The 13,827-nt window shown below is 45.7% G+C and overlaps 1 protein-coding gene across 3 annotated transcripts in view; it reads left to right on the top strand.

The window, feature by feature from the left end:
* EPB41L4B (erythrocyte membrane protein band 4.1 like 4B) overlaps nt 1-13,827 on the top strand; it is a 293,968-nt gene that overhangs the window by 231,489 nt on the left and 48,652 nt on the right. For all 3 annotated transcript variants that reach the window (XM_019540677.1, XM_019540686.1, XM_019540694.1), the window contains exon 20: nt 1,190-1,294. In XM_019540677.1, coding sequence (XP_019396222.1) covers nt 1,190-1,294 — 105 coding nt within the window. The remainder of the gene's footprint in view (nt 1-1,189; nt 1,295-13,827) is intronic.

Below are 13,827 nucleotides of genomic sequence, written 5' to 3' on the forward strand. Positions count from 1 at the left end.
GCTCTACCGGGAAATCACTTAAAAATGGCAAGACTGCTCATTCAGAACCAGATCTTTAATTGATATATATTAAGGTTGTCAGGTGAAGACAATGAGGCTGCACCAATTTATATCATTTGAGAATCTGACCCTTAGATTCTTTTATTAGTAAGTTTTTGGAATATTTATCTTCCCCACAGCAGTTCTTAAAATGGAAAGTATTAACGTGTACAATAAAATAACTCCTTTTTTTCTAATTAATACTTTTTTCCTAGTGTGAAAGTTGCTTTCAGTCTTTAAATAGATGTTAAAAAACTGCTTAAAATGTGGATCTACTCTGAAATATAACACAGCGAAAAATGCCCTTCTGGATTTCTATGCTTGTGGTATTTGAATGGTTTCCAAATCAGTTTTACTTGCTTCATAATTCAAAGGATGAGGGCTTTGGGAGTTGGAGCTGAAGAGGGGGAGTTGTTTTGTCTTTTGTTTTGTTTTTTTAATTGCCATCCATATAGGAATTGGTATAGAATCTGAAAGTCAAGAAGGCTTATTCTCATGAATAAAACAGTACTATAACAGTCTGCAAACCACAATCTACTATCAGTTATACCTGTGGCAATGCAATGATCAGATTATTATCCAGTGAAGTCTTTGAAAACCTCATGGTCCTTGAGATCATACAGGTTAAGTGTTTAAAACCAAAATTCGATTTTGAGTTCGGTTGTTGGTGCAAAGGTAAAATAAGAATCCAGCTCCATGTCTCATACTTGTTCAGTTGGGGAAATGAAGGCAAAACCACCAAGATTAAAAAAAAATTTGAGATCATGTTTCTCAGCACTTTGGAGAGCCTGGCTGAATATGCCTGAATATGGGTCACCAACCCTAATTGTATTATTTGTATTTATACAGCTAAGTCCCTACTAAAATACTGTACTTTTGAGTGAAATCATTATAGATTCATAGATGCTAGGGTCGGAAGGGACCTCAATAGATCATCGAGTCCGACCCCCTGCATAAGCAGGAAAGAGTGCTGGGCCTACATTACCCCAGCTAGACACACATACCATTTCATTAGTAGTGAAAGCTTGCATAGTATTGTTCATAGATGTCATATTCCTAGGTTTTATATGGCATTCTATTAGAATTTGCTAATATATGTAAAAATAGCTTAAGCAAAGACATTACCTTGTTTTTCTTGTTATTCTCTCAGAAGTCCAGCTTTGGTGCGACCTGAAACTACACCATCAGCCAACACTACGGAAAAGCAGGAGATAAAAGTTTCCCGTGTGAGGAAGTTAACAAGACAGTACAGCTTGTGAGTATTGTACAGCCCTACCTGCAGATTTTTGCCTACCTCCAGTCTGAAAATCAAAAGGGTGCTAATTATTGTTGACAACATGCCTTCAGAAAGGCACAAGTGCAATTACACGATAATGGTTTTGTGTTGATGTTTGTGCCTTTCATCTCTAAGAATCTAATAGTACTTTGTAGTTGAATGGATATATAATCAACATGCTCTTAGTGCCCCACTGAAGTACAAGTCCTCTCTCTTTATATGGTAATATAGACTAGGGAGCTGAAAATACCTTTTCCACTTGAAACTTGGAGGAAAATGTAGGTAGGCAGGTTTACTGAAAAAACTGCAGATATCTGTTTAGGTTTCATCAGCTAGTACTGGGCATAGCTTCACAGCCCTTATAGTCACAAAAGGACTGGATATTTATATCCATCATTATCACTGTACTTTCTAAAAAATAGTTTTGCTAGTGTTATAAAACCTCGTGCCTTACTATGTAATACATCTCAGCTAATAGGAATTGTGAAGAAGCTGTCCATGGAAAACAAGATCTGCTTTCTGATCCTGTTTCTGCCCCTAATTTTTTCTGTGAATTCCAGTATTCCCCTCCCATTGTGAAAATGAGGATAATAATTATTATTGTTATTAATGAATAATAATAATAATACAATGAACATAATAATTAATATTGTTATTAATGACAAAAATAAGAATATGGCTTTCAGAACTAGGGGTCCCTCATGCTGATAACCTAACATTACACTTAAGGTGAAGCTTCATGTTACACTTAGACCATACTAAGGACATTTAAAATATGAGTTCCTGCACATTAAAGGTTGTTAACTTATATAAAGTGCCCTCTGAGTGTCTCAAAGATATGCCACTTCAGGCAAGAGTTAACTCTGGGCCTTGCTCATTTTAGGATAACTTCAGTCTGCTCCACAGTGGCTGCTTGCAGATGTTAAAAAACACAAACGAACCAAAAATGGAGCTTTACTTTAAGTTTGGCATGTTCCTATGCCAAGCCCCATGCATGCCCACAAGAAGCAGTACCTTAGTTGGACCTGGCTTACCCAATGTCTGCATGGATCTGGTGCTTTACTGGGGCTTTTTTGGTTCTTTTCTCTAACAGCCGATTGAATCACCTTTAGCTAAAAGTGCCAAAAAGCCCCACTGAAGCATCCAATCTATAAAGGTACTGCAGAGCTTGGTCAAAATAATGTGCTGCTTCTTTTGGTAAAGCACGTTTTGTTTTGGTTTTTTAACATCTGCAAGCAGCCAGAGATATAATGATCAATTTGCAGTATTCCAGTATCCCAGGATGCACTGCTTCCAGCCACCACCTCAAGCAACACCCCTGTGCACCAGCCCTTGTAGGGGCAAGTCGCACAATGCAAGCAAGAAATAGTATTCACCCTTAACCGTGTGATTGCTCACAGTACACTCTAACATTAAATTCAGTAGATTTAGTATAGTCTAAATGTAGCATGTAATTTCACCCTTAATTCATTTATTTTTGTAAAAAGATCCTTAGATGGAAGGTGTTGTTGTTATTTGTCTTTCTTATGGACTTATTCTGTATGGGAAGTATTACACAGCCACTGTAGAGAGGTCGGAAACTCAAAAGAGTGGACAGAAAATGATGATTAGCAGGTGGGGACAGGAGTACGGACTAGTAAGTTTGCAGGGATTAACTAGGGTTTGGGGCAACCAAGGGACGGGAACTGAAGACCAGAGTCCGAAGCTGAACCGGAGGACTAACCAGGAATGAGAGATCAGGAAGTAGGCCAAGGTCAAACTGAAGTCCAGAGGGTTAACTAGGATTCAGGGAGATGGAGGATTTACTAGGACAGGAGCCATGCAAAGATCAGTAAGTTGTGCAGCAAGGCACAGGTGCTGGAGGGGTTCCTAAGAGCAGACTCAGGACCAGAGGGAAGGGACTAAGGCTTGTTAGGTTCAGTTACTCCAGCCACAGGGTGGAAGCCTCATTTGGTCTTGCCCCTGCTGGTATTCTGAGATACCAGCCAGGGTTCGCCAAAGATATTTGAAACAGAATTAAGATGGGAATTGATAACTCACACTGGGAAGAGAAAGCAAGTTCCATTATTCCGTGCTAGCTTATGAGGTAACAAACAACATGGAACTTGACAGCATTTGAGGCAAAAAAATTCACATGGTTGGTGTCTCCTTGTTAAGACTGTCTAATGTTTCTCAAACACAAATAGGCTTCTCTTAACACCGTTTTTACTACCCTCTCTGTACTCACACTTAGGGCCTTGTTGCACATTAATTTTGGGCAGCTCCTGGAGCTCATAACCCCTGGATTATCTTCCCATTAACATCTTTAAGTGGCTTAAAGCTCTTGTTATGCAGCTCAAAATTATGCCACTCAAGGGCAGGAGTAGCTCTGATCTGCACACCCCATTTCCTGTTCCATTAATCTGTGGCCACTCCCCACAGAAGTGCCGCTCAAGTTCAAGTCCTCCAGTATCCCAGGATGCAGTCATCCCTTCCCTACTCTCCTATTCTATGGGCTTTCACCCCTAACTGCTTAGTGAAGCAGCCCAGGGACTGGAGCCACAGCTTTTCTATTGCCCCCAGGCCCCTAGTCCTGGAATGGCAGCCCAGAGTACCTTTCCCTCACCGTGTTGAGCCTGTCTGGGCAGGTGGCCACTTCTGGACCCCATGGCCCCCCTCCCAGTGGTGTTTGGAAGTAGCTTCCCTGGCTCTGGCTGCTTGTAGTTATTGCCACCCTCTGTGAAGAGGAGCCAAGTTCAATGCTGGGGCTCACTCCTTATCTCCCTTGCTAGGCAAAGAGCTGTAGCCACACAGCTCTAACAGTGCTCTTCTCCATGCACCTGATCCACATGCAGCATAGTGTGAGCTGGCGGCAGCTGCTGTGAGGTGGAGACTTGGCAGGGAAGCTGCTGCTCTGGAGCGGGGCAACTGTAGATCTGGGCTGCAAGCATGGGGCTCAGCTGCTGCCCATGTGGATGTGGGAGCTGGTTGCAGGTGTACTTTGTTTTCAGCTGCAGTGAAGCCAACTTTGGGGGGAGCTGGCATGCCTTGGCCAGCCCCACTGCCTCTGCAATACTTTCTCCTCCCTTCCTCTGCACCGGAGCAGGTGTAGCCGCCTGCCAGCAAACTATTGACCAACTCCAGATCTGGATCATGGGGACAGCCACCCACAGCAGGGGCTGGGTGCAGCTCAGCCTTCCTGCCAGAGCTGGAAGCACCGGACCCCCACAATGCAGCTGGTGCCAAGCCCCAACCCCATGGAAATGGTCCCAGGGGTCAGCTGCTAATTTGGTTTTAGGGGAGTTGCTTTGGTTTGTACCTCCATGAGCTCCTATCTACCCTGCACCAAGCACAGCCTCAGCCTCCCTCTGCTAGCCCAGAGGAACCAGGCACTTGCCCTCTAAGCCTGAGCCTTAGAGGCATACAGAATCAGACAGTAGGGCTTATAGGGACCCCCCTGCTCACCAGGCCTGTAGTGACAAGTCACAGCTGTGCAGGTGGGGGACAGTTAGAGAAGGTTTCTAGACTAAAGGTGTGACTCCTCCAAGATAGCACTAAGCTAATCAACATTTTTGCCACTCACAGTGTAACATGTAACAGGGCTGTTAAAGAAGGGGACACATTTCCCAGATACTTCAAATAACACCGGTTTTACATTCTTTTGAGATAGTAGAGGTAATAAACATCTTGTGGGTAGGGTCAGCAAATGAGGGCCTGACAGACAACTATGAAATGACCAGGTGTTTAAGAAGATCCTAGGAAGGCAGATAACAGGGAGGAAAGATAGGCTGATCTTGTAGCTTAAGCATAATTTGGGAATTTGAAAGATCTAAATTCTGTTACAAGCTCAGTCCACAGGCTTATTGTCAGAACTTGGAGAAATTTCTCAACTCCTCTGTCTCAGGTTACTCCTATCTCCTTCACTAGGAAGTTGTAAAGCTTAATTCATTTTTAAAGCAAAGTCTGGTCCTCAGAAGTAGATATAGAGATCCAAAAATATGAACTTTGATTAGAGAGAGGGACAATGAGCATCTGAGTATGACAATGAGAATCAGAGATCTGATGAGAAAGTTTGAATTGATTAGTTTGAGGCTATGACCTCTCTTGTGGGTAAAAAAAAAAAAAAGACTTGACAGGTTGAAAAGGTTCAAGACAAAAAGCCAGCTAAAGGACATGTTGTCAGACTAATCAATAACAATGTGGAAGTTCAGAAGGAGGATGACACTGCAAGAGAAAAGAAATCAATTCTGTTGACCAAATCAGAATTTCTTGAAGAACATTTTAGTCAGAGATGTTTCTGCCTTGAGCAAGTGGCTGGACTAGATTTCCTTACAAGGTATCTTTTAGCCCTACTTTTCTAAGATCCTTTGTTAAGGGAAAAGGCAGTCGCTTCATTACATAGTGCCCAAGCCATTTAAAGTGTTAGAGGTCAAAATGAGCACTTGAATTGCACCCAGAAAGCTATTGGGAGCCAATGCAGACTCCAGAGTACTAGAATTTTGTGTCTCTGGCCACCCACCCCTACCACCATCACTTCTGTCTTGTCTGGATTCAGCTTCAATTGGTTCACCTGCCTCTAATCCCCAACTACAGCCAGGCAGTGGGAAAGAACTGAGACTGGGCCCAGATCATGAGGGAGTGTGAGTGAGCACTATGTGCTATAACAGCATTACAGTGCCTGAGAAAGGACAGTTCCCATGGGAGCATGAAAAGAGGTCACTTAGATGAGCTATGGAGTCCAAAGCAGGTGGAAACTGGAAAGGGCTGTGCTCAGTGGCAAGAGAATGAAGCTCCACAGTCAGCTTGGCTGTGAAGCGAGATTGAAGACCTTGGACAAGTTTATGGAAGGGATAGAGTGACAATGGGTAGTTCCTATGTAGAAGTTCAAAGTGGAGGGTGTTTGGTTTTCCCATGCTTCTGAGTTTTGCATTTCAGCACATGGATCCAAGAAGGATTGTTTTCCTCTCCTATTGCTACAGGTGTCAGGGATATTTTACTCTTACTTTCCGCTGAAGCATTGTGTGCTGGCTGCAGCCAAGGCCGAGGATATTGGTAGGGGTGTGCCAATGCTCCTTCTGGGACTTAAAAACCCAAAGGCTGCTGGCTACAGGGTCTTGCTCCTTCACTCAGGGTAATACTGATTGCCACATTGGGGTTTGCCCCATCGTCAGATTGACATAGATGGAGGAGGGGAAGGTTGCTTTCCTCTGCTGTGAGGAGAATAGTACTCTTCCTTGGATCTTTCAAGCATATGGTAACAAATTACTTCCTATCCTTGCCATGGCAGGGCATTGACATCCCTTTGTTTTACATATAGCAAGTTACAGTGTTTTTGGCATTCTCCAGAAATGTGCCTAGTAGTTATGTGGGAGGGTTGTTAATACAGTTTTAGGAACAGGTAAAACTAGGATGGGTAAAATACAGCCCACAGGCCGGATTCAGCCTGCAGTGGGTCTTTGTCTGGCTTGTGGCAGGTCCCTAAGTTCCCTGGCCCATGGCATATCCTGCTGCCCCCTGGGCATGCAGTGGGGATGGGGTGGCACTGTGATGGGAATGCCTTTCTAGGCAACCCAGGTGTCAGGAGGCTTCTTCTAGATGCCACTAGCCCCAACCCTGCAGTACCAGCAGGGATCTGTGCTGCACAGCCTCAACCCAATGCTCCCTGCACCTGCTCTGGGCTCACCCAAGCAGCAGTGGTGTGGAAAAAAAGCTGTTGCTCAGCATGGGGGGAAAGCAGCCCATCCCCCTCGCTGCATCTCCACTGCCGTCACTGTTGCCTCCAGGCTGCCCAGATGGGCAGCAGTGGCAATGCAGAGCAGACACAGGGCAGCCCAGCATAGGCTCCAGGCAGCTGCAGCAGGGAACTGCCAGCAGCAGTGAGGGGGAGCGGCCACTTCCCCCCATGCTGAGCAACAGCTTTTTTCCAACACCGCTACTGCTGAGCCTGGGAGTGCAAGTCCAGGGCAGACACAGGGCCCACAGGGTTGGGGCTGTGCACACAAGTCCCTGCCAGTACCATAGGGCCTGTCACCTGGGCTGCCTCGCTGCAGAGGCACCCCAGCCCCACTGCATGCCCCGGGGGAAAACAGCCATGGCCAGGCAGTGCTGAGTGGGCTGGGTCAGGGCTGTGTGGGGGTTCCCACTGATCTGATCTGGGGGGGTGAGTCCAGAATGGGTGCAGGATGGGGCTGGGGCAGCGTGCTGCTGGCAGTGGCGGGAAGGCTCTGCAGGGTGCACAGGCTTTGGGCTGTTGTGGGGTCAGTGTTGACCAGCTCAGGGGGGCACACAGGAGGTGCTCATATGCACATAGATTCATAGATTGTAAGGCCAGAAAGGACCTTGGAAGATCATCAGGACCAGCCCCATGCACCAACCAGGAAAGATAACTGGGGGTCAGGTGACCCCCAGCAAGGTGGCTGTGTAGTCTCCTCTGGAAGATTTCCAGGGTAGGCAATTTCAGCACCTCTGGAGGGAGCTTATTCCACAGTCTGGACACCCTGACTGTGAAGAAGTTTTTCCTAATGTTGAGCCTGAATCAGCCTTCAAGGAGTTTATGGCCATTACTCCTAGTTTTCCCCTTGGCTGCCCTGGTGAACAGTTGCTCACCAAGTCCTTGATATATTTCCGTAATGTAGTGGTAAGCTGCTACCAGGTCCCCTTTCAGCCTTCTTTTCTTCAGGCTGAAGAGTCCCAGATCCCTCAGCCTTTCCTTCTATGACTTGCCGTGCAAGACTCTGATCATACGGGTGGCTCTTCTTTGGATTCTCTCAAGCTTGTCCTTGTTATCTCAAGCTTGTCCTTCTCACCATACCCACAAACCCTCTCCCACAAGTGCCACAACCACACCCTCCCCTACACATAATCACACACCCTACAAACACTGCACCCACCCACACCCTCACCCACACACCCTACAAACCCTACCCCCTACATCCTCCCCCCACATGCACCCCACCCCACACATGCACATACCCACACACTTCTAAGGGGAAACTCACTCACTGTTATGTGCACACACATATACACATACCCCCCATGCACACCCCACACCCACTGCCCAATACACAGTCTACAAACCCCATACCCACATACACACACCCACACATCCCTACAAACACTTGCCCCTACAAACCCCGCATATCTACCCACCCATATCCACACCCTACATACACACACATCCACACACAGACACACACATGCCCACAGCCCCCCACAAACTCCATACCCACCCCTTCATGCCCTCTACCCCTCCATATTCCCATCATTGTACAATATACAAGAGTAAGACTTCATTTTGAGCTAGTATGCAATCACCTATATATACACCACACAAACACACAAATTAGGACAAAAATATTTTTTAAAATAAAATTAAAATGTCATTATCAGTGTTTGACTTTTAGTATATAATTTGGGGTTTTTTGCGGTTCCAAGATGGCAAGCCTCCTTCCTAAAAGGGGTACTTCTGAAGGCAAGGGGAGGGACTTCCAGTGACATACGTCAGAGGTTAGGGGGCGGCACTTCCAGCCCCAATATGGCAACCTGGGGAGGGGCTACCCTTGCAGCCCTTGACAGCTTGCCAAAACTCGTTAAGAGACCCTCGATCCAAAATAATTGCCCACCCCCAGGTTAGACAAACCTAGGTTGATTTAGGATAGCATATGAATGATCTTTGCATGACTGGGAGGCGTTGGATTCAGTGGCTTCCTGAAGTCTCTTTCAGCCCTACTTTTTCTATTATTTTAAAGAGAATAAACAATTGGTTATGGGGAAAAAGCAGTGAGGGAAGGTAAGGGAAATAAATACTGGACTGAGGATAACAGAGTCTAATAAAGAGAATGCAAGGAGGCAAGAGATGGTGGTAATAGTTAATAGATGGAAATGGGGAGGAATATAGGAAGTGGGAGCATAAGGACAGCAGCAGGGAAAGATGTACACAAAATGTGGGAGGAGGCTGTTAGAAAGAATGAAAAGGGGGCAAGATGCCAGTGAGAGGGCTGGCAAGGGAAGTAAGCTATGCATGACATACAGAAAACCCCTCAGTGAGGACAGGGCCATTAAAATTTTTTGAGCAAGCAGACCTTGGGAGGTTTGGGAGGTTCTGAGTGGATATATAGAAGGAAAGAGAGACATTAGCTAACATGATGCAAAGAGGAGCTCCAGATATGTACAGAAAGAAAATGAGGGAGAGAGGAAAATTTCTCAAGTGGAAGGCATCAGTACTGTGAAATGTAACTAAAAGAACATGTTGTATTTATTCAGGGTGGTAGTTACAGGTTTGTAAGTGGCTTTTGTAAAACCAGCTGTGAGGAGGGGACAGGGGGATGCATGCACATATGTGCAGAGGCATAACTAGCCAGTATGGTACCTGGGGCATTACTGAGCCCCCTCACACCCTGCACCTTTCCTGCAGTAACTCCAGCTCTGGCTTCAGCAGCATGGCAGGCAGAGCAACAGTTATGGTGCAGGAACAGCAGGTTCTGTGCTGCTGGGGAGATCATGTTAGTTTTGTGTGTGTGTTGAGTAGTCAGAAAAATCATCTGTTTTCAGCAGCAAAAGGAGGAGGTGACCTCTCTCTTAGCAGCAGCAAGCCACTGGCCACCGCACCTGCTCCATTAGCTGCCACTGCTTCTTTGCCTTCCTGCTGCTAGAGCTACATCTGGAGCTGCTGCAGGGAAGGTGTGAGGGGAAGAAGGGGGGCACATATGTTTGGGAAGAACCAGGAGGAGGGGGAGATGTGAGCTTGAGGGTGAGGTGTGTGTATTCTCACTTTTAAATGTGGGCACTGTGCTGTGCCAACTTTTTTAGTGTACCTGCGACATACTAAGTAACCTGCATTTGCAGCCTACACAAATCAAGTGTTTCCCAGTGTACTCAGGTATGTGCATGCTCAGGTTTTGAATGTTAAGTGGCTTTAAATGCAAATGTTGGTGTAGGTAAGACGTACGTATTTGAATTTTCTGTACAGCAACAGTCAGCAACACAGAATGACTCAGTTCAGGTCTGGGGTGGGCTGACGCTAGGACCCAGCTGCTGCTGCTGCTTGTCCCTGCTGCAGCATCTGGGAAGTACTCACTGCCACTGTATCTCCCCACTATGACATAAGAGAAGTCCCTCCTCCACCAAACACCACCAAAACCCTAGCTCTGAAGAATGGATCTGGCCCATGAGCCATAGGTGGCCAACTCTTCTAGAACTAAATCTTGTTTCTGCATAGGGCAACGTGATTCTTGTAATTATGTTCAGTGGGAAAAGGATTTGGCCCCCATTTTGATGTCTGGATTGTAAGTATAAAAAAGCAAACAGAGTAACATTGTGAAGGGAATATACTGGTAAAATGTCCCATGCCTGTGGGTGCTTTTACACATGCGGGGGGTTTAGTTCTCCTGAAACTGAAACGTTAGGTTTTTAACTGGCGGGTTTTTAACTGGTGAGTTTTTAATTGTGCCGATTAAAAACCCACCATTTCAATGTAGGGATTTCCATTACAGTAGCAGAAAAGACTGTACTGAAGGGGGGGGGGGGGAAAAGCAGCAGTAGTGAAAGGCTTGATCCTTTTTTTTTTTTTTTCTCCCCCGGAGCCTGCCTGCCTCTCCTGCAGCCGGGGGACGAGCTGTTGGTGGGCCCTGAGCTGTGGGGGACCCTGGTCCTTCCCTCCACAGCAGCAGCAACCCCTGGGCAGCACCTTAGCATCCTGCCCAGGCAGTCCCAGGGGGGCAGCACTGCCATGGAGGGAAGGACCAGGCCCCACCTCTGTAACTCTGTGGCTGCACAATCTGGCAGCAGCTCTTGTGGGCAGGCTTCACTGAGGAAAAAGAAGAAAAAAGTGATGAGGGGCCTGATGTGGGAGTGGGGGGGGGGGTTCCTCCAGGAGCCCGCCCGCCTCCTGCAACTGGGGAGTGAGCTGCTGGCAGGCTGAGTGGCTCCTGAGCTGCAAGTAGCCCCAGTGATTCCCTATATGGTGGCAGTGCCCCCCGAGACCAGCCGGATGGGGTGCCACCAAGCAGCTGCCACCTGGAGGGTGCTGCTGCTGTGGAGGGAATCACTGGGGCCCCCCACAGCTCAGGGGCCACTTGGCCCATTGGCAGCTCATTCCCTAGCTGTAGAAGATGCAGGCAGGCTCTGCTGCGAAGGGCAGAGGGGTGGGGAATGGGCTCCTCCCTGCTTTTTTTTTTTTTTTCCTCAGCAGATCCTGCCCACATAAGCTACCACCAGGTCACACACCCCTGTGGGGGTCACCAGTGCTTCCCTCCGCAGTGGCAGCCCCCCCAGTGTGCTAGCTGCATGGGTCCTGCCCCAGCTCACAGGCAGCACCCACCAGATCCAACAGTGCATGGGACACTGGTAGCCCAGACGAGCTCAGGAAAGCTTGGGCTTGGCAGGCTTCCAGCACCCTGTGCACTGTACATGCTGCCTTCCTGCTGCCTGGTACCACCTGGGAACGGGCTGGCTACCCCTGGGAGAGTGTGGGAAGGCAGCAGGAGGGCAGCTGGCTGTGCTGGCAGCCAGAGAAGGCAGCAGAGATGATGCACGGGGTGCTGGAAGCCCACCAAACCCGAGCTTCCCCGAGCATGCCTGGGCTTCCAGCACCCCATGCACCATCCCCACCACCATCTCCAGATGTATCGCTGTAATTTGTTACATAGGAAACTAAAATACATTGGATGTGTTTAACTTTGCTACATAAAAAAGTCAGTTAAATCAAAATACGCTGCTGCAGATGTACACTGTTATGAAATTTAATCACAATATGCTGCCACATGTGTACACTGTGATGCAACTCAGTAACTAAAAAGGGCAATTAAACTGCTATTGGGGCAATTTTGTCATGTGTACAAGGGCCCTTTGTCATGTGTACAGAGACCCTAAATGTTTAGGTAGACCACAGTAACGCAACATATGTAAAACAAAACTCCAGATTCAAATCCCAATTTTAGTTCCATTAAATTAAGAGAACTTAATGAATTGGCAGACTCTTAAAGAGTCTCTACATCCATATAAATTAAGAATGTGTAGGAACAGCTTTGCCCAGTAAGGATGGGGAGAGAACCAAAGTATGCCTGCTGACTGAGGACTCAGAAAATACCACCATACACAATTATAACAGAGAGATTAATTAGGTCAGGAGCCCAGATTTGGCTTCCTTCATTAATAAAATAACTGTATAATAAGCTCAGTAGATTTTACGTTTTCTTTTAAGCAGGAAAACAGAATGTATTACATGTCCTTCTACTGGGACAGTTCATTCTTCCACTTCCACAAAAAAATGGTGGAAGAGACCACATTAATTGCAAGATCTAATATATTGTGATAATTATTATTATCCAACTACACTGATGTCTAGTTAATAAGAGGTTTGGGCATAGTATTTATCATGTAATTCTAGTGATTACATGGATTGCTTCTATAGGTGCACAGCCTTGGGTTTCCAGTAAACCGAAGTATAGTTATGCTCTGAAAAGTGCCTGTCAAACTAGCATTGCAGGGTTCCATGTGTTTGGGGACTCAGTAAATTGCCAGTAAAACTTGCCCATTTACAAATACACAAATGCAATATTACTCTGGGCTTTAACGGTCAAGCTGGACACTCCTTTTCACACATCATCACTATTAATAGAAATCCTGGAATAGAAATAGGAACTTATGGTTCCTCTCATACCTGTTAGATCTCAATGAGTAACTGAAGGCATGAAAGCTAATCCAAGGCTGATTGAAGTCAATGAGTTGCAGTCAGTGGGGTTCTGCAAAAGTAAATGAGGGTACAATATTCTCTGGTGATTTTCATTTACTAGTGACAGTGTGGAAGAAGAAAAGAACCCAGTCTGGCTGTCAGAGTCCCAAGGGGAGTATGTAGACTGTTTTTTTTAATGAAATGGCTTCTCCACAAACTCATCAAATTTGATCTGAATCAGAAGTCCTTAAATAAAAATGGTCTCCCACTATGCAGTTCTCATAGAATTACATTTCAGAGTATAACTGTTCTTGAAGGCTGTTTTGTAAATGAAATCACATGGCAGCTGTTTACGCTGTACCAGATCTACTCTTGAACTAATTCAAGGGGAGAACATGACCCTATGGATCCACTTGAACTTGTTTCTATTGGTATTGTAAGCCCAGAGTATACTGGAGTGCAAAAATGAAAAACAAAAAACATTGAAATATAAAATAGATGCACTTCTGCATATATTCAATAAAATATATATCCAGAAATAACACTAATAATTACATGTACATAATATTAAGTTGGTTTAGAAACCACATGCCATTTAAAAACATTTGCATTCGTAGGCACTGCTTAGCTATTCGGTAGTTTAATAAAGACATTAAGTTTTAAAAAGAAAATCTAATTTATTTGCAAACTTAATGATGAGCATTAAAACATAAGTGGCATGATGAAGAGAATGACATTCAGAAGTGCTGTGGGCCTCCCAGATTCTTCTCATTTCTCTTCTCCTCCAAAAATAAGTATGGTCAAAATCATATTGCATAGATAGATGCATACAACTCTAATGAAATAAACATTGTGCACTTTT

The sequence above is a fragment of the Crocodylus porosus genome, unplaced genomic scaffold, assembly GCF_001723895.1.
Source record: "Crocodylus porosus isolate Cpor-Errol unplaced genomic scaffold, CroPor_comp1, whole genome shotgun sequence".
In the NCBI taxonomy this organism is placed as follows: Eukaryota; Metazoa; Chordata; order Crocodylia; family Crocodylidae; genus Crocodylus; species Crocodylus porosus.